Genomic DNA, 26374 nt, shown 5'->3' on the forward strand with positions numbered 1-26374 from the left:
TCTGATGTGGAGTTTGAATCAAAGGACTTAATTTTCTTTCGTTTAGGATCCAATGGAGCAGACTGATCCAAAGAAGGTCTTTTCATAGATTTTTCAGAAGATGTACTACAGGGGGAAAGCTCCAGGTAACACCTCGGTAAAAGAAGAGGGAAGCAACCCTTTAGGTATATCAATTTATTTTTACATTCCACCAGAGCTCTGGGGTTGAAAGCATAGCATATCACACAGTTTTCCTGTAGGTGGAGTGGACCCAAACAGTACACACAGTGTGTGGGCATCAGCAAGAGGAATTTTGTGTCCACATTTCTCACATTTTTTAAACCCAGACAGACTTTTGTCTATCAGCCATATTGTAGAAAAGGTAAAAGAAAAAATATTTTAGTTCGCAGTTTATAAGAGGAAACATTGTTTATTAAATTCCAAAAGAAAAAGCGTTGACAGACACAGCACAAAGGTAAAACCAAGATTTATTCCAGACACAAATCACTCAAAAATTCCACCACAAGTGAGCGCTTTCATCTCCTAACATCGGAGATTTCTTCAGAATGGTGTTGAAGCAAAAGCAATACACTTATATATCATTCTAAAATCAATTAAAACATCAATTGAAACATAATTAACCCATAAATTGGAATTAGTTAATTAAAAAGACAAGAATACTAAAGCTAATGCTTAAGCCCCTTTCTTTTTAGATACATAATGAATTCTTCTCTATTGTTTAGTCCAGGGTAAAAACATGCATTTAATCTGACTTGCCAGCAGTATTCAAGCCAACCCAACTCTTCTTCAATGTTAATGTTTATAACTTTGGGATGAATTGCATCAATAACTAAGCATTTAAAATTATTTTTGCATTTGCTATCTATATAATGTTTAGCCATTGCATTTTTTGCATCCCCTCTACCTATTGCATAGTGATACTCATACATCCTTCTATATAATTCTCTACTTGTTCTACCAATATAGAAGCACATGCATTCTAAACATACTAATAAATAAACTACATTTTTGGACTTGCAAGTAAATTTGCCCAGAACCTTAATGATAGTTTTTCCTAATAATATTTCATTACTTTGTGTATAAAAATTGACAATAATTACAATTGAAACATTTAAACATGCCTTTTCTTTCTTCCACCGAGCGGTTCATTTTTAATTAATGAAGAAGGTATGGTCAATACTGTGAATAAACTGTCTAAAAAAACTGGTTAATAACAATGAAGAAAACAACCTAAAGGGATGTTTAGCTCCACCGTCTAACCCTTTTACGAACTGTGATAATAATGGTGTACAGCCGGAAATGAGTATGAGTGCCGGCGTTAATATTAAAGAGCTGTTTAATGGGCTGGAGAAAGATCTTACTACAGTAAAACGCCTACAATGGGACAATTTGATTTTTGAAAACAGCTTGAAAGCCCAACAAGTACCGAAGGGGCTAAGGGTTAAAAATTTACCAGCAGGAAAAGACCTGCCAAAGGAGTTTACTGATAAATGGTTGAACATAAACCAAAGGGCGGGTTTACAATATATGGAGCTATTAAATGAAGCCAATACCATCAAATTACAAGAATTAACTGTTAGACGTAGAGAAAACCATGACATTTTGAAAGACAACACCTCCAGAGACGATTTTGGTAGCAAAATGGTGCAAATTCAAGAAAAATTGCACAAGTTGAATGACGAGCTATGTCAAAGAAAAAGAAAACCGTTTTTTAGAGACAAGAATGAATATGCTAATGGTACGGCTTCAGCATATGGGCTGAGGCTTGAAACAAGTGTTAACGAAAATGGTCAAAATGAGTTTGATATGGGAAATAAAGCTGCTGGAGTAGATACAAGTTTATTAAGGAGGTCAGAAAGGCTTGGAAACAAAAATGAGATTACAACAGTGGCGGAGGTCCATGCCAATATGGCAGGGGAAATAATACAACATGCAAATGAACAAGTAGTTAAAACCAAAACCAAAGATAATTTTAGGAATAAAACTAATGAAATACAACATAAAGCGAATGAGAATAAGCAGATTATTGAAGTATATCAAAGAGTTGACAATCAAAATAAAACTTGGGCCCAAGTGACAGCAGATGGCTATAAAGATAAGCCTTATAATAAACAACAGCAAAAAAAAAACTGGGGGGGGGGGCAGAAAAGTTCCAAAGAAGAACTGGAATTACCATCAAAAACAGTGGAAGACATAAATAATGTGAATTTCAAAATTGTTAATCTGTGTGAGAAAAATATCTCCTATGAAGAATGTTGTGTGCTGAGCAAAAGATGGAATTTTGCCCCTGCACAAAGGGCTGACAAACTTACTATGGATTAATGAATTAAGAGACTATGTTAGAAAGTTAAATTTCAGACTTCTTTTCGGTAGTCAGAAATTCAATAGCTGTGATTTTTATAAACCAAGCTGCTATAATCCACCTCTGTGTAAATAATTAGAAATGTTCTTGAATGTTTGCGAAACGCAATTGTTAGAAATGTTAGATAATGATTCTAAATTTAAATATTACAATTTAACAAAAGGAGAAAAAGAGCGTTTTGATGCCCTATTAAAAGATGAAAACATCTTAATTTTAAAGCAGATAAAGGAGGGGCAATGGTTTTAATGGGAAGATAAGATTATGAAACTAAAATAAAGGAATTATCGGATTTTAGTTTCTATAAACCAGTTAATAGGAATGAGGTTAGAAAAGGGTTCTCCTTGATAGATTCTTGTATAACAGAGTGGTTTTATGCTGGAAGAATTGATGACAAGATAAAGTGGAACATTACCAATAATAACCCCAAAATTAGCAGAATTTTTGGTATACCAAAAATCCACAAAAATATTGACTGCCCTCCATTAAGACCAATAGTTGTTAGTAAGAACAGCAAGACTGAGGGTATTGTCTATTTTTGTGGACAAACACCTACAAAAAGTAGTACCAAATGGTATAACATACATAAAGGACAGCTATGATTGTATAATGAAACTAAATGAATTACAAGTCTCTGTTACAGATATATTAGTAACTCTTGATATAAATTCTCTTTATACTATGATCCCTAACAAAGAAGGGATGGAAATGGTCAGAATGGGATAGTTGCAATCCAAAGCATTTTCTACAAATACTGTAAGTTTGCTCATGGAAATTATAGATTTAGTTTCATCATATAATGTTTTAGAATTTTATGATGAATTGTTTGTACAAGTCAATGGGGTGGCTATGGGTGCAGCCTTAGCACCCAGCTATGACAATTTATTTATGCAAGGAAGGGAGATGGCCAATATTTTTGGAAGTACTTTTGCAAAGAATGTCACAAAAATGCTGAGATTTATTGATGACATTCTTATAATTTGGAACGGTTCTGTGGAAGAACTAGAAGCATTCTTAAATTATATTAATAATATCTGTTCATATATCAAATTTACTCATACTTATAGTAAAGAAAAAAATCAATTTTTTGGATCTCACTGTTTATAAGAAGGATGGAAGATTAGTTTCAAAGATTTATAAAAAAAAGAGTGCCAAAATAATATGTACTTACATTACTCGAGTTTACATCCTAAGAAGACAAAATGGAATATTGTTAAAGGCCAGATTAATAGAATTAGTAGTCTAACAAATGATGAAAACATTTTTTATAAAGAAGTAAATAGTTTTTGTAAAAAGATGAGTAATAGAGGATATCCTGAACATATGTTAAATAAAATAATGAATGAAGTTGTTCTTAAAAGAAACAATGTGATGATAGATGAAGCCCATACAGAATATAGTATGGACTTCACGACAGCTTTAGCAGTACAAAATAGCATTGATTTTTATGAGATCAAGAGCATCATTAGAAATAATTGGGCCATCTTCTAAGGTAATAAGGATCTCCTACAGAAACTAGGAGATGAACCCAGATTTGTGCAGAAGAGAGCTAAGAATTTTAAAGATTTTTTTCAAACCAAGTTAAATAAATGTAAGGTAATGGAAGAAAGAAAAGGCATGTTTAAATGTTTCAATTGTAATTATTGTCAATTTTTATACACAGAAAGTAATGATATATTATTAGGAAAAACTATAGTTAAGGTTCCGGGCAAATTTACTTGCAAGTCCAAAAATGTAGTTTATTAGTATGTTTAGAATGCATGTGCTTCTATATTGGTAGAACAAGTAGAGAATTATGTAGAAGGATATATGAGCATCACTATGCAATAGGTAGAGGGGATGCAAAAAATGCAATGGCTAAACATTATATAGATAGCAAATGCAAAAAAAAAAATAATAATAATTTTAAATGCTTAGTTATTGATGCAATTCATCCCAAAGTTATAAACATTAACATTGAAGAAGAGTTGGGTTGGCTTGAATACTGCTGGCAAGTTAGATTAAATGCATGTTTTTACCCTGGACTAAACAATAGAGAAGAATTCATTATGTATCTAAAAATAAACGGGCTTAAACATTAGCTTTAGTATTCTTGTCTTTTTAATTAACTAATTCCAATTTATGTTTTAATTGATGTTTTAATTGATTTTAGAATGATATACAAGTGTATTGCTTTTGCTTCACCACCAGTCTGAAGAAATCTCCGATGTTAGGAGATGAAAGCGCTCACTTGTGGTGGAATTTTGGAGTGATTCGTGTCTGGAATAAATCCTGGTTTTACCTTTGTGCTGTGTCTGTCAACGCTTTTTACTTTTGGAGTTTGTTTTGCGATTTAGCGTTCTTTTTGGCTGCTTTTGTGGAATTGTTTATTAAATAACAAATAAAAGTTGTTTTTTTTAAGATAGTTAGAAAAGGGCAGGAATACCAACAATGGTATTAACAGCTACAAAATCATAGAAGAAAGTATTCTAGCGATAGTACACGAGAGTACAACCATTCTAAAAGGGTGGAAAGGGAGTTTAACGACAACAGAAAACTAAACTTTAGAAATAATTAACAACAATAATAATCAAAAAATAAAGATAGAAATGAAAACTATCACTTTTGAGAAAAAAACAGTCACTTATCTGCCCGAGAGAGAAGATGGAACCACGTCTTTTGCTTTCAAGCAGCAAATGAGATCTGGGGTAATAGGGGTTGGTGCATTGTAGGTAAGGGAGTAGCCTGATAGTTTCTGGTTGCCACAAGCTTTTGCAACAGCTGAGTTAGATCCAAGGGATCGGATCCGAACCCATAAGTTGAGGATAGAAAGAAAACGGACATCATCAGATACAAGGGATTACCTAGATAGTATACATGAGTTTCGAAAAATTGTTGTTACGCAACTGTATTTTGCTAACATTAGAGCACAAAAACATTTAGCACAACAACTCAGGCAACAGAAAGAAAGAGCTGCCGCCATGCTTAGGGTGCCTATAACAAGGAAGGTAAAGTACAGTTGTGTACACTTAACATAAATGCAGATGTTCAAGTGTATTCACTGTTGCAGTCATTACAATTGGGTTATCCTGCTGGCAGGCTGCCCTCAGTCAGCCTGATTTCCAAAGTCTTGGTCCGGCGTCGGTTGCTGTCGCCCCTTCCCTGACGTCAGAGCGTCAGGGGTATATAAAAGATGCAGCCGATGCCATTTTCTTCAGTTTGTCTTGCCTCAGAAGTGTAGGAAAAAATATGTCAATAAAAAATACATGCACCAAAGTATATTTTATCTTCATCTACAAGCAAATACACCATATACGTTGTACAGATTAGTGAAGTACAGATAAGTTCCAGCAAAAGTAAGGCGGATGGCATGTGGGTAACCTGGACTGCAACAGTGAATACACTCTAACATCTACATTTATGGTAAGTGTACACAACTGTACTATGTTCTTCATGTTTCACTGTTGCAGTCATTACAATTGGTTTGAATCCCAAAGCTATAATTGGGAGGCTGGAGCTAAATAGCATTAGGGGTGGCTATGAGACCCTGCAGAACTGCAGTGGCAAAGCCTGCCCTGGACTTAGAGTAGAGTGGTAAATGATAGTGCTTTGTAAAGGTGTGCACTGTACTCCAGGTAGCAACCACTAAAATGTCTTTGGTTGGTACTCCCCAGAGGAAGGCTGCTGAAGTGGCTGCTGCTCTGGTTGAATGAGGCCTAATGCCCTTAGGCACTGGTTTGTCATGTTGTGAATAGCAGAAACAAATGCAGTGGCCTATCCACTTTGAAATAGTCTGCGTTGAGATGGCCTTTCCTTGTGATCCTACAGCATATATGCCACTAGTAATTGCTGTGTCTTTCTGAAAACTTTGGTTCTGTCCAAGTAGAATCGAAGCTGTCTGTGTATGTCCAGAGAATGCAGAATTCTCTCCCCCTTCTTCTGTGGATTTGGAAAAAAGTTGGCAGATGAATAGTTTGGTTAAGAGCCACACTGAACACTACCTTGGGCATAAATGTCGGGTATGTCCTCAGAGAAACCCTGTCTGGATAAAAAATGATAAAAGGTTCCACAGCCATGAGTGCCTGTAGCTCTGAAACTCGTCTTGCAGAAGTTATTGCTAGGAGCAGAGCTGTTTTCCAAGATAAAAACTTTATATCAGCTGTAGTGGCTGTTTCAAAAGGAGGCAGGGTGAGTTTTTCCAAGACATAGTTGAGGTCCCATGCAGATATTGGTGATCTCCTTGGAGGCCTTAAGTTTTTGGCTCCTCTGAGGTACTGCCTTAATAAAGGATGAGAATAGATTGGTGGCTCTGTATTGTAATGAGCCGAAATGGCAGAGGCATGAATTTTAATTGATGAAAAAAAAAAAGCCTTTGTCTAGCACCTCAGTTAAATATTGCAAAATCTGAGGGCTATTTGGTACAGCTATGTCAATTCCTTGTGTCTGGTTCCAAGCACAGAATCTCTTCCATTTTCCAGCATAAGATTTTCTAGCGCTTGGCCTTCTGGCCTCCAATATGACATCCATCACAGCTTTAGTGAGAGGTGTGTTTTGTATGACTACATTACCCGCCATGCTGCCAGATTTAAGGTCTTGAGTTGGCTGTGCAGGATCTGATTGTTTTGTTTAGACAGTAGATGAGGTATTTGAGGTAAGGTCCAAGCCGGGCATTGAGACAAGTTCCTTAGTATTGGATACCAGTACTGGCGGGGCCAGTCTGGGGCAATCAGTATCATCTTTGGCTTCTCTTGTCTGACCTTTAGGAGTACCTTTGGGAGGAGAGGCAGTGGAAGAAAGGCATATACTGCTAAGTTTTTCCAGCTGAAAGATAGGGCGTCCTCTTTTCCATGCTTGTCTGTGATAAATCCTTGTGCAGAATCTTTTTAGTTGGTAGTTGTAAGGAGAGGCAAATAGATCTATATCCGGGCATCCCCATTTCCTTGTTATCATGCTGAAGACTTGTGGATCCAATTTCCACTAATGGGGATCCATGAGGTTTCTGCTTAGTTCGCCTGCCAGAGCATTTGTCTTTCCTGGCAGGAATTGTGCCTGCAGATGTACTTGGTAAGTCAATGCTGTGTCCCACAAGGTCATGGCTAGTCTGCAAAGGGGGTAAGAATGAGTGCCTCCCTGCTTGTTTATATACCACATGAACATGGTGTTGTCTGTCTTTATCAGTAGTTGTCACGGATGAAGTAGGTCCTTGAAGGCGGTCAGGGCATTCTGGACCGCTAGCATCTCTTTGATTTATACGTACATGCATTTGGTTTGCAGACCATGTGCCTTGAATACATTTTCCTGCTATGTGGGCTCCCCAGGCATAATCTGATGCATCCGTTGTTAATGTCTGTCTGGCTGGGGGTAAAGTGAATGGCTGTCCTTTGTTCTGGTGACAAGCCTTCGCCCACCATCAAAACTCAGTTAATGAGAGAAATCCTTGTTTCCAGGCTGTGGCAATGTTGAGTCCAGACACTTTTTAGGTACCATTGAAGTTTCCTCATATGCAGTCTTGCATACGGAATAAGTAGAATGCAGGATGCCATGAAGCCCAAAGCCTGCATAATTTTTCTTGCAGATAACTGGGCCTTTGTTGCCAACTTTTTGAAATAGGTAGTCAGTTGCCTTTGTCTGGCGTGAGCTAAGCCATCTGGGCAGTTGTATGTAAGCTTGCACCCAGGAATACTATCTCTTGAGAGGGTACTAGTTTTGATTTCTTTTCAATGACTGCGTACCCTAGGTTTGCTAAAAATCTCTTTACAAACACCAAATGCTTTAGTAGAATGTCCTTGTTCTCTGCTTGAACGAGACAGTCATCCAAGTAAGGAAATATTTGTATTCCTCTTAGTCTGCAAAATGCAACTACTGGTGCCAGGCACTTTGTAAAGACCCTGGGCGCAGTAGATAAGCCAAAGGGCAGTGCAGAGAATTGGTAATGCATTGAGCCTGCTTTGAATCTGAGGTATCATCTGCACGTTTGTCTGATTGGGACATGCAGGTATGCCTCTTTTAGGTCTAAAGTCACAAGCCAAGCCTTCTTGCCCAGCATGGGAAGAAGCTGCTGTAGAGTCAACATTTTGAATTTTGGTATATCCAGGTATGATGTGTTTAGTAAAGATAGGTCCAGTATTGGCCTCCAGGCCTTGTCCTTTCTTGGTACCAAGAACAGTCTTGAATAAAATTCTTGTCCCTGCTCTTGCTCTGGTACTCGTTGAATGGCCCCCATTTTCCATGTGGGATGAGATTTGTTTTTGTGCCTCTGCCTATTGATTTTTTGGCAGGTCTGGCCAACCATTTGCCCTTGGCAGGGTATGGAAGTGAAACCTGTAACCTTGTGACACTATGTGTAGGACCCATTTGTCCTGGGTTATGATGTGCCAATTTTGAGAAAAAAGTGCTAGTTTCCCCCCTAAAGATGCTGCCAGAAGATAAGTGCTTGGCGCAGGCAGGGGGAAGTCATTGAGACTGTTTCCTGGATGGCTGTGATTTGTCTTCTCCACTTTTGGAGGTAGAAGCACACCATTGTTTAGACCTGTACGAACCTTTGGGCTGGGATTTGCCCCTTTGTGGCCTGTCTGACACTGAAAAGGACCAATTCTTTGTTGGCCAGTGTCTGCTAAATCTTGGAGGCTGTACCTGTAAGAAATCCTTGACCATTTGCATAGATTCTGCTTTGTCCTCCACTTTAACACTTCTTCTGCTTTAACACCAAACAAGGTGTCATGCTGTAATGGAGCATCCAATAATTTTACTTTGACATGACCAGGCAAATTTTGTTCCTTTAACCAAGCATGCCTCCTAATGACAGAACCCGTAACAGCAGCCCTGCAGGAGGCCTCCAGAGAATCAAAACCGCATTGCAAAGTATGCTTTCCAACTTGTTCAGCTGCATGCAATAAATCCTGCATTTCCTTGTTTTCTGCACATTCAGAATTTATCACCATTTTCTGTTTAAGCAGTGTCATGATATATTGCTGATATTTGAGCATATGAAACTGGCAATTTAATGCCCTTATAGCCAAAGCAGAAGAAGTGTAAATCTTTTTCCCCCATCTGTCCAGTGCCCTGGAATCCCTGTCAGAAGGGGTAGGGTTTTTTGCAGTGGAAGCCTTTATCCCTTTGGGACCCTGAGAGATAGTTTCTGGGTCAGCAGTAGGGTTTTTGAAAAGGAATTTATGAGAGTCAGGAACCTTGTAGTATCTGTCCGGCTTAACAGGAGCTGCAGGTAAGGAGTCAGGGGTCAGACTAGACTCTGAAAAGACATCATCCACAATGCCCAACAAAGGTGGAATAGCTAGGGGCCTGTGTTGTGGTAGTAAAAGGAAGACCCTGAGCCTTTTCTTAAATTCTGAAAAATCTTGGCTCTCCCAGTGGAAATGTTCCCTCATGGTGTGCAAAGTTTCCCCAAAAGAGTAGTCCTCAGGAGGAGAGGCTGAAGGGATAGATTCTTCAGCATCAGAATCTTCATAGTGAGGAAGTGAGTATTCCTGATCAGAAGAGGAATCTGGAAACCTGATCTGAAGATTCATAGTCTGTCTCTTGCCTAGGCCTTTTATTAGGAGGGGGATGGGAACCCCTGATCAAAGTAATTAAGTCTTCGGCCATTTTGAGCATCTGTTTTTTGGGCATGAAGGCCTGTCCATGAGGCTGTTGTACTTGTTTCTTCGTCTTTAAAAGGTGCTTTAGTCTTTGCCTTTGAAGCTGAAGTCGTTTTAATGTATAACTAAGTATGTCTGAAAACACCCTCAGAAGCTGATGCCTGCTCAGCGGCTCCGGACCCATCTGAGGGAATAGTCTCCAAGGGTCCAAAACCTTGAGTTTCCAGCGGCCTAGTCAATTCCATGTGGGAGTCTGTAGCGGCCTGCGGCTCTAAGGTAGCGGACGTCGGGGGCTACGTAGGAGCCTCACTGAGAACCGGCGACTGGCTTAGAAGAAGCCTAGTCGGTTTTGGACCTCGGTTGCCTGTCCTTTTCTTTTTCTCTGCGTTTCTTATGAATTCCAGTAGTTGGATGGCTATCAAACGGCATCATATAATTAAATCTTCTGCCAAAATAGTGAAATGCAAAATTGTACCGACGCTTAATAGTGTGTTGGTTAAATCTAGCACAAAACCGACAACTAGAAACGTCGTGGTCAGGGCCTAGGCAAGGAATACCGTAAGAATGAAAGTCCTTATGAGGTATTTGCTTCCCACAAGAAATACAATTATTAACTTTTTCTGACATCGGTCTGGAGCAAGAAAAATGTTTCCCCAACGGGGTACTTGGCTTTTAATGAAAACTTCGGATCTGAAATTCGAACACGAAAATCTCAGGAGTCGGCTGACCAGCACTTGCAAACTGTTTCTGCTTCGGGCACTGCGCGGCAAGAAAGACTGGAGAAAATGGCGTTGGCTGCATCTTTTATACCCCTGATGCTCTGACGTCAGGGAAGGGGCGACAACAACCAACGCCGGACCAAGACTTTGGAATTCAGGCCGACTGAGGGCAGCCTGCCAGCAGGATAACCCAATTGTAATGACTGCAACAGTGAAACACAAAGAAAATCAAGAGATCCTCTACAGGTATTAGAAATATTTTGGAAATTCTACTAAAATCTGTAAACAGCAGGGAAATATGGATATCAAGAAAAGATACAAATGGAAATGTTTATGGAAGAATTAAATATGCCAAAGTTAGAGGTAGATGAGTCTCAATTACTAACAGGATAGGAAGAGATAAGACCCAGGAAGAGATGGTTTTCCTGTGGAAGTTTGGAAGCTAGGAGGGGAAAAACTGAAAGATCTGGAAGGTTTTTGTTTAACAATATTTTAAGAGGATAGGAGCAGAAGTACCAGCATCCTGGAAGAATGCAGCGGTAGCATTAATACCTAAAGAGGGTAAATATCCATCAGATCCAGCTTCATACAGGCCTATTTCAATACTAAAGCATAATTTTAATGTTCATGGCTACAATGGCTAAAAGAATGGCAAATGTAATGCCAACATTGGATCAACGTGGTTTTGTGGAGGGGATGTAAAAATTTGACAACATGAACAGAATACTGATGATCCAGAGGGAAGCAGAATGTAAAAAAATACCACTGTTGTTGGTGGGTCTTGATACAAAGCATTTGACAGAGTAAGCTGGGACTTTATTAACAGAGCAAAGGAAACATCTGCATTTCCCGAAAAAATTATAAGTTCAATTAGGAAGATATAGGAGGAATCGTGGCAAAAATTAAAGTGGGTGGGGTCCTTTCTGATAATTTCTGCTTGAGCTGAGGAATCAGGCAGGGGTGGTCCTCTTTCCGTTTTGTTATTTGCATTACATTTAGAACCACTGGCAAAGAAAATAAGGGACTCAGAAATTCAAGGACGTAACTGGTATGGCAGTCCAGAAAAGCTGGCTAACTGCAGACTATGATATTTTATACCTGACAAAACCAGAAAAAAGCATTACAGCGCTGTGGAACATTTTGACAGTTTCAGATCTTTTCAGGGCACAAAACTGATGAAGCTAAAACAAAGGCAACAGTGGTAAATTATGTACCCACATATGAACTGGTTCAGCAATATCCATATTTATGGGGACATGGTAAAATGGAGTACTTCTGAGTATGGATTAAAAATGACTCTGGTATGGCAGATAAGGATATGTGGGAAGAGATTAAACAAAAGATAATACAAAAACTGAGAAAATGGAAGCTTTAGTATATGGATATGGATAGTAAGATAGAAACAGTTAAATGTTTTTAGTTCCACGAGTCTTAAACACAGGTCAGGCATATTTTTATCAACCACAGGAGAAGTTATGGACAGCAATTAATAAAGAGCTGAAGGACTTTATCTGGGAAGGGAAGACAGCAACAGTCAAGTGGGATAAATTGACTCTTCCAGTAGAACAAGGCAGATTGGGATTACCTGATTTGAAGGGGTATTTTAGAGTGACACAATTAAGGCTTTGATGCATAGCACAAGCAGAAAATAGAAGTTATGTTCTTACCATAACGTTCCATGTTAGTTGTCTTCTTCTCGCCTTCTTTCTTGCTGGATGGGTTCGGAGCCGATCTCGATCGGCTCTGACTCGGCCACTCTAAAAGCTCGAGAGTTGGTTCCACCGGCTCGAGGCTGCCCCTATATCCCACAATGCTAGGCGTGAATTACCTCAGATCTCGTTTGTGAGCTAAGCCCAGCTAAAAATACAACCAGAAATACTGGAAAGAGAGTCCACCTCTATAAACAAAGGGAAAGAGGAAAGGTGACCTAAAGCCTGATCCCTGAAAATATGCACCGCAGAGCATATAGCTATAGCAAAGAGGTGGTAGAAAGAGAGGTCATAATCAAACTCCTCCAGGTCTGTCCAGGCCAGGGGGAAGGAGGGTGGGACGCAAGAAAGAAGGCGAGAAGAAGACAACTAACATGGAACGTTATGGTAAGAACATAACTTCTATATGTTAAGTTGCCTATCTCGCCTTCATTCTTGATGGATGGGACCGCGTCCCTAGCACCTTGTCCCGGGTGGCCTAACGGAACAGACTCCTGAGAACAGTGGTACCAAAGTTAGCTCTATGCCTAGAAGCTAAATCCAACTTATAATGTGAAATGAAAGTGTGAGGAGTAGCCCAAGTAGCTGCGGCACAAATGGTGTCAATAGGCAGTCTGTCTTGGAAGGCTATAGAAGTAGCCAAAGCTCTGGTGGAGTGGGCCTTAGGTTTGTTAGGCAGGTTTTGGTGTCTAATTTCATAAACAATTGAAATCAGAGATGTTAGCCATCTAGATAGCGATACCTTGGAAACAGAAAGTCCCTTTCTGCCTTCTGCATAGGAGACAAACAGCTGGTCAGTTTTTCTGAATTGTTTGGTTCTATCCAAATAGTACCTTAACTGACGATGAACATCTAGCCAATGCAGTTTTTGCTCAGACCTATTAGAATACCCTGGAAAAAACACAGGAAGATCAATGCTTTGATTTAGGTTAGACGCAGAGGCTACCTTAGGTAAAAAGGAAGGGTTGGTTCGTAAGGAAACCCTGTCTTTGTGGAACAACAGATATGGTGGTCGACAGCTGAGTGCATGAAGTTCTGAAACTCTTCTAGCTGAAGTAATAGCTACCAGAAAGAGAGTCTTCCATGATAGCAATTTTAAAGAACAGGAAGCTGCAGGTTCGAAAGGGGGGGAGAAATCAAAGAACTGAGAACTAAATTAAGGTCCCAAGGAGGAGGAGGATTTCTTATAGGAGGTCTGAGAAGAAAAACTCCCTTCAAAAAGGCTTTACAAAGCTTGTGGGACATAATGGCAGACTCTGAAATGCCCACATGAAAGTTAGATATAGCTGCCAATTGAACTTTGAGAGTAGAAGGAGATGAACCTGCATGAAAGAGTTCAGCTAGAAAATCAAGAACCATATGGATGGGAGCAGTGAAAGGATCTAAGTCCCTTCCTTGAGCCCAATAGGCGAAACGTTTCTACTTACTGAGATAAATCTTCCGAGTGGATGATTTATGGGAAGCTATCAGAATATCTCGAACAGAGTGAGATATTTGAGGAAGCCTGGCTAAGGTTGGAACTGGAGGAAACAAGCAGTGAGGTTCAGAGAAGGGAGGGAGCGATGTAACTGACCCGACTGATGGATCAAAAGATCTGGAACTAGGTCCAGATGCCAAGGTTGCTCCCAACAGAAATTGATGTAGAAAGGGGAACCAAACCTGTCGAGGCCAGTAAGGAGCAATGAGGATCAATGAGGCCTTCTGAGCGATAGCTTTCTGTATCACTTGAGAGATTAGTGGGAATGGAGGAAATGCATACAGAAGTCCCCGGGGCCAAACTTGGACTAGAGCGTCTCTGCTGGGCTGGCCTGGTAACGGGAATAGGGTGAAATAATCTCTGCACTTGCTGTTTTGGGGAGTAGCAAAAAGGTCGCAGCAAGGCTGACCCCACTTGAGAAAAATTTCTCTCACAACAGAGTCTTTCAGAGACCACTCGTGAGGCATGAGGATAGCTCTGCTCAACTTGTCCGCGATTTGATTGGACTTCCGGGATGTGCGGTGCTATCAGAACCCACTGAGAAGAAATCGCCCATTGCCACAGTCTGAGTGCTTCTCAACATAGGGGATAGGACCTGGTTCCGCCTTGTTTGTTGCTATACCACACTACAGACATATTGTCCGTCTGGATTGCTATCGTTCCCAAGGGAAGAGAGTGTTGAAGGGCTTGCAACGCTAAAAGCACTGCTCTCATCTCTAGAACATTTATGTGCAAGTGGCATTCGTCTGGTTGCCATGTGCCCTGGACAGTTCTGCCCACCCGATCAGGGAGGCGTCCGTTGTCAGAGTAGCAACCAGAGGAAGGAACAAGGGTCTTCCCAAGAAGAGCTGAGGAAGACATCCACCACAGAAGAGGATTCTTGCATGTTTGCGTAATCATAATGGTGTGGGACATCGGAAGTTGCTGGTATGACCATTGTGTGAAGAGCATCCATTGAAGGATTCTCATGTGGAATCTGGCTAATGGAAGCAGAGGTATGGCAGCCGCCATAATCCCCAATACTTTCAGAACTAACCTGGCTTTGACTCTGTTGCTGCTGAAGAGGAGCGAGACCAGTTTGTGTATGTCTGTTATTCTCTGATCTGTTAGTCTCAGACATGTTGACTGTGTCTAGATTTGCGCCTATGAAGGTAATAGTACGACAAGGCGACAAAACAGACTTTTCGCAATTTATTGAAATGCCTAACTTTTGACAAATGCGAAAGGTGTAGTCCCTGGCCATTAGAAGAAGATGCTTGGTGGGAGCTGTGAGGAGCCAGTCGTCCAAATATGGAAACACCTGGAATCCTTGACGTCTCAGGTGAGAAGCTATCACTGCCATGCATTTGGTAAACACCCGGGGGGCGGTGGTGAGACCAAAGGGCAGGGCCCTGAATTGAAAATGACTGGTTCCCAGCCTGAAGCGGAGGAATCTTCTGGAGCATCTGTTCATTTTTATGTGATAGTACGCATCCTGAAGGTCTATAGAGCACATCCAGTTTTCCTTTCCCAATAGGGGAAGGATGGACTGTAGCGTGACCATCCAAAATCTTGTTTTCTTGACCGACTTGTTCAAGATACTGAGATCCAAAATTGGTCTCCAGTCCCCTGTTTTCTTTGGAACTAAAAAGAACCTGGAGTAGATTCCGGATCCTTGCTGGTCTGCTGGAACTGGCTGAATTGCTCTTTTTGCAAGCAGCTTTGAAATTTCCAAAGCTGCAAGATCCCTTTGAGCGGTGGAACATCTGGAAGGGATTTTTGATTGGTTTGGAATGCGAGCGAAGGGAATGGAATAGCCTTGAAATGATGGACTGTACCCACTTGTCTTGAGTTAGGGATAGCCAGGCTTCTGGGTACAGTGACAATCTTCCCGACTGCCTCCGAAGGTGGACAGTCGGGCAACACCTCAGGGATGCTGAAAGGGCTTATCGGAAAAGGTTTCTCGATTGCCCTGGTTCTGCGGACCCCCTCTGCCTCTGCGGCGTCTACCATTATTGTTCCCTCCTCTGCCTCTGGAGGGGAACCGACTCTGTGCGTCAGGCAAATTCCCTTGAGATTGTTTGCAGAACCACATTTTCCCACTTTTCTGGCCTTTGGGGTAAGGTCTAGAAGGAGTAGAAAAATGGACTCCGACAGCAGACAGAGTTTTGCCATCCGTCTCGCACCTAGTCAAGGTTTCTTTCACTTGAGGACCAAAGAGAGATGATCCATCAAACAGGGAATTAGTGAAAGACGTTTTAAAGGGGTCCGCAAAATTGCATAGTCGCATCCAGGCATGCCGCGTAAGGCGACACCTGTCCCTGCGGCTCTACTCGCTCCATCAGCCGCATATGAAAGGAGGCGCATGGAGGAGTTAGCTATCGAATTCAGGGTAGTCAGCTGGGTGTTCATTTTGTCCTGAAAATCTGCAGCTGTAGGATTCTTCAACATCTCACCCGCTTCCTTGATCAAGTCTCTCTGGAGACGGGTGAAATGGCATAGGTAGTTCAGCGAGCATTGCAAAGGTCGCTGACGAAAACATCCGCTTCCCATACCTGTCCATAGACCTAGATTCTTTGTTAGGGGGATGAACAGGCACTGAAGGATCAGCTAGTTCCTTCTTGGTGGCAGCAGCTACCACCATAGCATCCACTGTAACACCTTTGGTCAGAAATTGTTTGTCAGTTGGTGCTGTTATAAATTTAGAAGGTCTCCTGGGGTAGGGTCCACTGAGTCAGGAGCCGTCCAGGCTCTTTGCCACCACCTGCATGACGGGATCAAAGGGGGGAACACCCAGGAGGTGGAAGGGCGAGAGCCAAACGCCTCAAGATACACAGATTCATCCTCCGAAGGGTTAAGGGCTGGCCAATTTCCCCTCTGTTTCAGGATCTCTAGAATGTCCGCAAAGGAGACATCTTCAGAAGGGGAATGGGGGGAACCCTCAGAATCCTCTAAATCTGTGTCAGAGGTGACAGACTCAGGTGAGTCTATGTGCTTCCTCTTACACTTTCTCTTCCTAGGGGGCTCCCCTGCCAATTCAGGGGAGGCCTCGGAAGAAGATGAGATCCCCACAGGGGATTCTTGAGGAGCTGGCTCTCTGCGGTCTGGGATGAGGGAGTGAGTAGACATAACCAGAGGCACCGAAGAGGGAGGGGCGGACGGAGCCGACTGTGGAGTCGAACAAGGTTCCAACACACTCCGCATGACCTCGAAAGCACCCCTGTCAGGCAGAGCCAGAGGTCCCCGCTCCGAGAAGCTGAGAACCTCCCTTGGCACCGACAGAGATGGCTCCGAGGCCGATGTCGGAGCCGAACTCACCAGCGCCGAAGCACCGAGAGAGAGGGGGGTCGGACAAGGGTCCGATGCCACTCACCCCCTCGGAGCCGACGAGGGAAGTTCGGCACCGAGATTCTTCAAAAGAAGAAATCGGAGCCGACGACGGAGCCGAAGACAAATGTATCGGCTCCGACGCTACCACAGTCTCTGTTCCGAGACGCCCCGGCTCCGAGCTCAAAGGAGTCGGAGGAGGAATATTTAGAGGAATAGGTTGAGGCATCGACTGATGAGTCGGGCTCTGAAGCATTTGGGCCAGTGCCTCGGACTTTAAAAGTCGACTCACTACCCTCTGGAGGTCATGATCCGAGCCTCGATGACCTGGAGGAGTGAGATCTGTGGCTCCATTCAGACAGCAAGGGAGACGCTGGAGCCGAATGAACGGAGCCAAGGGATGGTGACCTCGACCTCTTTCTAGATGTCGGCTCTGATGGTCTGATCGGAGCCGACCCAGGAATCTCCAATACCTCGGCTCCAGCCGGAGCCGAGGGAACCACAGAAGCTGTAGTCAAAGACTCATCGGCTCCAGCCGGAGCCGATGTAGCAGTAGACTTCGAAGCCTTAGGCCTCGACTCAGAAGCTGGAGCCGAGGTCTTAGAAGCCTTGGAAGGTTTTCCCGAGGTAGCAGATAGGGAACCTTCAGGCTTAAGCAAACCCCTTAGTATGAGTTTGTTTTTTCTTTCCTGCAGGACTCTAGGGCTGAAGCCATGGCATACAGCACAAGAGTCCTGCAGGTGTAAAGGTCCCAGGCAGTACACACAAGAAGTGTGACCGTCTGTCAGAGACATTTTCTGACAGCACGAGTCACACTTCTTGAAGCCTGAGACCTTTGAATCCTTGGACATTTTCAAGGAACCGAAGTGTAACCACACACAAACAACACACACACAGATTACACTGTCAGAAAAAAATTAAGTTAAATTACTTTAAAACAAAACTTCTGAAAATTAAGTTAAGTTAAAGATATAAACTGCTACCAAAAACACATACACACACTGTAAGGGAAGGAAGGGCCCGAAGGCCTAAGGAAAGAACTTATTAGTTCTTGAAGAAGGGGCTGGATAAGTTGGTAGAAAGGATAAATATCCACTACACTAAAGGTAAAAAAGGGGAAAAACTAAGCTAGAGTAAGTTTAAAGGTTATTAGACTAATCTAATTTAAACTAACCTGGAGCCGGTAGAAAAACACCTCGATCGCTGTAGCGGCAAACGAGATCTGAGGTAATTCACGCCTAGCATTGTGGGATATAGGGGCAGCCTCGAGCCGGTGGAACCAACTCTCGAGCTTTTAGAGTGGCCGAGTCGGAGCCGAGATCGGCTCCGAACCCATCCAGCAAGAATGAAGGCGAGATAGACAACTTAACATACTATAATTCAATGTGGAAAGGGATGTTGATGAAACGGGAAGCTCAAGAAACATGGAAAAACTGGGATTTTGGATGCAGGCCTTTAAGGAAAATAATAATCATACAGAATATATCTGTAAAGTAGCAGAAAGTATACTAAGAACTAAGCCAACACGGGAATGGAGAAAGGAGATTCTGCCGATAGGGATGACTGCAATTAGTGATACAGACAGTAAAGCAAGAGGGGGCTGGAATTTATTGGAGAAAACTGGCAAAGGAAATAAGGTACTGGGAGCAAATAAGTAGAGAGGGCAAGATGACAGAATGGGAAGTTGCCAAGAATTTATTTGGACTGCAGGTTAGAGACTGCCTTCCCTATCAAGGATGGATATTAGATTATAGGCAGAGAAAAAGAAACTGGGGATCCTAAACAAAAGACCAGCACTGGTAGAGTTTTTAGTAGAATCTAGAACAGAAGCTGTCATTAAAAAGGAATAATTAGTAGAGCATATAAAATATTGCATGATAACTGTAAGAGTCAATCGGAGAAGGTTAGAAAGGATTGGGAAGAGAGACTGGATAAGCAATTCACAAAGAAACAATGGGAGGATATATGTAGGTCTCCTAAATATGCAACAAAATCTAGAAGATTTAGGATTTTTTTCTTAGAAATGTTTACATAGGTATTTTAAACTGCAAGTAGACTCCAGAGAATTTTTTCTCAGGTAGCCGGTAAATGTTGGACGTGTGACAAGGAAAAAAAGAGGTAACTGGGAACTTAATTTCTGGGACAGCGGTGAGTTGGTGACTTTAAGGATCCCCTGCAGGATACACTGTTGGAGATGCTGGGTGGGCAGATTGATGTAATGAAGGAGATGACTTTTCTGAGCTACGAAACAGGATCAGAATTGCCTAGACATGGTAAGTTCTTGCTGTGTCTAATTATGGAGGCTGCCAAAAAAGCAATTAACTAGACAATGGAAATCAAAATCTAAACCAACTATACTACAAATAATATATACAGTAAAAGAGATAAAAAAAATATAATTGAGATATTTAGAAAAGGGTAGGAGCAAACTACACAGGAAAAAATGGGAAGTGTGGGAACAATACATATAGGGGAAGAACGAAATTTAAAAGAAGGCAGGACTTAAATGAGCTATATAATGTTAGACTGAAAATGAATGGGTAAGGTAAGTGATGCATAATGTTTGCAACTGGTTGTGTGTCAGTGTGGTTTGTGATGTAAAAAGCTTGGAACTAAGATTGTGTTGGTGTGGTTTGTTTTCATTTATCTAAATATATGATTGCCTATGTCATGATGGTTTAATAAAGATGTTTCTATGTTTCTTGTGTAAAAAAGGGCAGGAACTGGATAATTTATGTAATGTTGCTTAGGTTATATGATATACTGCAATACATGTGAAGTATAATGTTTGTAAACATGAACATGTTAATACAGTTTGATTACTTTTATATAAATGTAAATTTGCCTACATCACACGCAATAATTTAATAAAGGTGTTAAAAAATAGGCATACATTCCATGAGCTTAAGGGGCTTCTCCAAAGGAAAAGCACTCAGGAAGTAAGTTATCATAAGAATAATTAGATGTGTCTGATCGATGTCTAATACTGGCACCTCCACCCTCTTTCCAATCTGCAAAAGTGAAGAATCAGACGTTTCCAGTGGACCAACATTTTGGTTCATCTCCTTCATAGGAGACCAAAGTATACAAGGACTCCAATCAGCAAAATGTGCATAAGGGAGGAGGAGGAAGTCTGTCTGGAACACTGCTTTGCTTCAGCTTCTCACCTATATGCTGAAGTCTGCTCTTATTCACTCAAACACATTCCATAATGCAATGAACAGACTGTAAATCTTCAGCGTGGTGGCAATAAAGGCTGAGTGCCCCCAAAACAGAAAGAGGTGGGCTTGCGATGACAAAGGTTTCACTTCCAAGAACTCATACTAGAGGGTTCATACTCTCTTTAACATAAAGTTCCACTTCACATAAGCAGAAGTATGATAGCCTTTTGTTATTGTACAATGACCGCCAATGTGAAGGATCATTCTGAAAAGCAGCCAGGCTGGAGACCAGGGCACTGGGTTCTTTATCAGTCTATTGTGCTTCTGCCTGGGATTTTCAAAAAAGAAATACTTAAGTAACCCCCCCCCCCCAACTAGCTGTTGTACAAAGGCTCCTCTAGTGCTGCCAGGCACTGTAAAACAATAACCTTCCTTCTTGATGGGAGCTGCAGGGATGGAGCGAGGGCAAATGACATCTTGTCAGTATTGTGCTACCCCCCCCCCCCCCCAAAAAAAAAAAAAAAAAAGTCAGTTCCTGTGGTTGCACTGACTCAGATCTGCAAAATGTAGGTACACTTGGTACCACTAGACATTCTGGGCATCGAACATGAAAACTTCTTACCAATTCACATTAGAAGGTAATCAAAAACCTTGCAAGGGGCTAGAAAAAACTGAGAATACTGGATATATTCATGCCTTTTACTTTGACAAAAAGTTGTGCATGTCTGCATGGGTCAATGCAGGTGTGTGCAATGCAAACAGTTTTATATCTTAAAAAAATGACCATTTGAAAAGGCAAAAGGATGTGATCAAGTCCATTGTTCACTGCAGAGAGTACCTGGTAGACAGACAATGTCGAGTCTGAATGCTATTTTACTGCAGTCTTTAGGCTAGTAAGAATTTCAAAGAAATAAGTATATTAGCCATAATTCTGTCCTCCTTTTACCTCTCATGTAACCCACTACCTTTTTAAGACACCTGAAGTGGGTGGATCTACTTCATGCAGGCTGAGTTTAATTGTAGCAAAGCACTATAGCAACACACATCTGATTCAAATTACAGAGGGTTCTGACCAGCTAATAACATTATTTTTTTTCCAATCCAATGAACACTATGAAAACAGATGCTCCTTTTAAGTACTTACTATATAATGTTACTATACACACTGTAAAGGCTTAACGGCTGTCTACCTTATTACTCAACATCACACAGAGAATATATAAGCTGCAATACAAAATGAAAAACTTATGGAGAAAACAACAGAATAGTGTACTTTACACCTCCCACACAAGGTAGGCACTAGCTTAGTTAAGCAGCAACACTATACTGGTCTGATATAAAACATACTTTTCACTGTTTGCTAGATGACGATAGTCTCCCACAGTCATTGGTTTCTTCTGTATGTTGTACTGTGTGAACAGTCCCGACTGCCCTGTCACCACCTGCTGTATAGGTGCTGGAATCACCATGTCATCAATGTCATCATACGACTGCCTTGGTTTCCACTCTTTTGGAGGGATAACCTACAAGAACACAGAAAGGTAGTCATCTGAAACAAATGTCTTTAAAAGTACCTTTTTCAGAGTTCTAAATAAAGTTTACAGAAACATTCAAACTACAACAGAAATACTCAAGCCTTGTCAGTGAATGCACAGTATGTTGTCAATAACAGCAAACAGAGAGCAATATCCTCCACCTATATGCAAGCCATACCTCTCAACCTCTAAACACAAAAAAATGGACAGAGCCAAAATTAATGGGGGGACAAAGGCCCAAAATCAGGGCAAATGTTAAACACTGCTGTTATAAACTTAGAAAGCTGCTAGAATGACAGCTTTTGCATTAGCATGCATTTTCTGAAGGATATGAAGCATGAACCTGAAATAGATACCATTATTTACTGGCATCAGTCTTCACTGACTTAAAAGAAAACCACAAATTTTAAGAGGAGCAGACCAAAAATCTGGACCTTCTGAGAAAATCTGAAAGAAATTAGCAACAGGAAAGCACAATGGTAAAAGATAAACATGAAAGCACAATGATAAACGATAAATAAAATAATCCTATACGAGCAATACTCCAGAAAAAATAAGAAAAAACACACATTGCAATAAATGGAGAAAAAAGTCAAGATCAAAGCACATTTTTTTTAATTTTTCTTTTATTTTTAACATCTCTATTAAAGTCACAAATGAAACAACAGGCACACATGCATTAAACAAAAAAAAAAACAGTGATATTTTCATTTTATATATATATATATATATATATATATATATATATATATATATATATCTACACACACACACACACACACACATATATATATATATATATATATATCTATATCTATATATCCACACACACATATATATATATATATATATATATATATATATATATACACACACACACATATATATATGTATATATATATATATATATATACACATATATACACATGTACTATATATATAGATATATATATATATACACACACACACACATATATATATATGTATATATATATATATATATATATACACACACACACACACATATATATATATATATATATATATATATATATATATATATACACACACACACATTATATACACACGTATGTGTTTTAATTAATTCAATTCAAATATTACACAAATCGCTCAATTCTTGACATCCCTTAATCCCCATTCCTCCTCTTGAACATTATTCTGTATGCATTGTTCTTGCAAATCCATTTTTATGCAGTTTATCCCTTTTCTAAAGATTCCACATCCAGTTCTTTCATCTCTTCTCAATGCTAAGAAATACACAACTGTACCCTTGGAAAGACAGCCATCCCAGCTAATTACCATGTTGATAAAAAGCCTTCAAGAACTGACCCAGTGGTCAGGGATCTAGGTACACATACAGATAGCAGCCTTACCTTCGACCACCACATGGCACAGTGGTGATGAAATCCTTTTATGTTGCACAACTTATAAGTAAAGGCATGGCATCTAGGTCCAAAGAGGTCATTATCCCACTGTTGTATCTTTCAGCTTTTTCCCCGGTTAGGGGTCGCCACAGCGGAACTCCGGTCCTCTAATGATTGGCAGTAGATTTTTGTGTACTGACTTGCCAGGCCTGATGCACAACCTTCAACGAAGGTACGCCCATTCACGCATGTCTCCACACAGAAGACGCTTTAGCTGAGAATCGAACAGGACAACGTCTTACTGTGAGGCGACAACGCTACCGCAGCACCACCACCACAGCTGTACCACAACCGCAGCTGTCTTATCCCACTGTACTCTGCCTATATCAATCAGAGCACAAAGCTCCCTTTGGTATATACCTGACAAGGCAGATACAGCAATTACACTGACTTTGGAGGTTCCTTATAAAAAGAATAAGGGCAAAAGAAGCCTGCCTTACGCAAAGTGACTTAAAGCCCTTTCCTGCTACGTGGTTTCCTATAGATTGCTGAGGGATGATCTATGCCTGCCTTACAAAGCATCCACAAACCCCACACTTACAAATCTCCTGCGTATTTGTAATTCAAACAGTAAAAGAAATACTTCAAGTCACTTAAAATCCACCCAATTATTATAAATAGAAGCGAAGACTTCAAAAAGTTTCTGATATCACTACAACTCGAAAATCACATTCTTACAACCAATATATTGTAACCCCAATATAAAACTAGCTAATTCTAGGATAAATCTAGACAATTATCCTACAATAAAAAAATGCAGTGTGTGGGACTTCTACCAACTAAAAGATCTCTCAATGGATAGTATCAAAAATTAAATGTAAATAAAAAATACAACATAATTACGCAAATTCTCCACTTAGTAAACTTGACAACTGAAAGCTATACAATTAGACAGCAGGACAAACAACTGTTGCAAGAGATTCAAAAAATGCTATTGTATAAGAACAAAATGCCATTTAATACATATAAACGGATGATAAAAATTAAATTCCAAAATACATTTCTGTTCTCTAAATTTGGGATGAAAAGAACAATAATATTACACCAAATCAAAAAGCATCAGATATAGAACACACCACAAAATTAACTCCCTTTAAAAAATTAATATAAACTCAAATCATGATCATTAATAATGCCTATCATACACCTGCCTTATTAAAAAAATTCAACCCAGCAAATTTCCCATATTGCCCATTCTGTCCTACCACAGTAGCTGACACCCTTCATATCTTCTGGAGCTTCAAAAAGGTATATAAATTGTGGTGCTCGCGGAGATCCTTATTAGAAAAAAATAGGATACTCAGACTACTTTGTCATGGCAAACAGCTGTACTTCATATCACAGACCATAGTAATCAATTACAATAACACTATGTGCACTATTGAAATTCTATATAGCAAAAAAATGGCTGGATAGATCCAAAATTGCATAGAAAGAATTCAAAAAACCTGGCCAAGAAAAAAGTAGTTATGTACTCACCATAACGTTCCATGTGAGTTGTTCCATCTTGCCTTCATTCATCACTGATGGGTTCTTAGCCGATCCTCAGCTCCAACAAGGCCAACTAGCAAGCTCAAAGTTCTCCAGTAGCTCAAGACCCCACTCCTTATCCCATAATGCACTGCTGGAATTACCTCAGATCTTGTTTGCTGCGTACCATATAATAGTACAGTAATTACTCTGCTTAGGAATGAATACACATTGAAAAACCAGGATGAAGACCGCCTCAAGGTCAACTGCCAGCCAGGAAGGGGAAGGAGGGAGGGACGTGAGAATGAAGGCGAGATGGAACAACTCACAAGGAAAGTTATGGTGAGTACATAACTTCTTTATGTGAAGTTGTTCAATTTCACCATTCATTCATCACTGATGAGTTGCATCCCTAGCACCCTGATCTTGGCTGTCTCACGGAAATACACTCTTCAGAACAGTAGAGCCAAATGAAGCCCTGTCCCTGGAGGCCTTATCCACTTTGTAATGAGTTATAAAAGTGTGAGGTTTAGACCATGTGGCTGCTGCACAGATGTTATCTAAAGGCAATTTGGCTTGAAAGGCTGACGAGGTAGAAACTGCTCTGGTTGAATGAGCCTTTACCTTACTAGACAAGGGCATATTATGACAAGCATATGTATAGGTGATACAATCTGACAGAAACTTAGGGTTGTTTTAGCAACTGGTTTACCTTTCCTAGTCTCAGAAAAAGACACAAAGAGCTGATCTGATTTCCTAATGTCTTTTGTTCTGTCCAAATAAAATCTAAGTTGTCTATGAACATAGAGTTTATGCAACATAGAAAACGGGCAACTCAATGACTTGATTAATGTTAACCTCAGAACATACTTTGGGCAGAAAGGATGGATTTGTGCTGAGAGATACTCTGTCAGTATGGAAGACCATGTAAGGGGGCACTGACACTCTACGGGCTGAAGTGACGGCTACTAAGAAGACAGTTTTCCATGACAAAAATTATAGTTCACAAGATAATGCAGGCTCAAAAGGAGGAAGAATGATACAAAATAACAAAATTCAAATTCCAGGGGGAATAAGGTGTCTTCACTAGAGGTATTATGTGAAAGGAACCTTTTAGAAAAGCCTTAGACAATTGGTGAGCCATAATATTCAAACCATCAATTCCTAGATGGAAATTAGAAATAGCAGCTAATTGTACTCGCACTATAGCTGCCGCTGCTCCTTTGTTGAAGATTTCTGTCAAGAATTGTAAGATAGAAGACAATGGTGCTTGATAAGGGCCAGTGTTGTGGGGAGAAGCCCAAATGAAAAATCTCTTCCACTTACTACGATACAATTTTCCGGTGGAAGGTTTATAGGAAGCCAACAAAATCTGACTAGTGTCATGGGAAAGATTATAGAGTCTGGCTATGCGGGGAATTGGAGCAGCCAAGCGGTTAGCTTCAGTGTCTGCAATGATGGATGAAGATCCCCTGACGGATGCGTCAACAAGTCCGGAACTGCGTCCAGGATCCATGGATCTTCCACAATATGATGGTAAAGAAACGGGAACCAAATCTGCCGAGGCCAATGAGGGGCTATAAGAATGATTGTCCATCCCAGCAACTTTGCTTTCTGTA

At 40.6% G+C, this 26374-nt stretch overlaps 1 protein-coding gene across 1 annotated transcript in view; it reads right to left on the reverse strand.

Annotated features, from left to right (window-relative positions):
• The window catches only part of KDM4B (lysine demethylase 4B), a gene marked incomplete in the record, with an annotated part of 3340808 nt that overhangs the window by 2750599 nt on the left and 563835 nt on the right, over positions 1 to 26374 (reverse strand). The window contains 1 exon segment of the mRNA XM_044054047.1: positions 21653 to 21828. Coding sequence (XP_043909982.1) covers positions 21653 to 21828 — 176 coding nt within the window.

This window comes from Protopterus annectens, chromosome 13.part0 (assembly GCF_019279795.1).
Source record: "Protopterus annectens isolate FY-2018-M chromosome 13.part0, PAN1.0, whole genome shotgun sequence".
Lineage (NCBI taxonomy): Eukaryota > Metazoa > Chordata > Ceratodontiformes > Protopteridae > Protopterus > Protopterus annectens.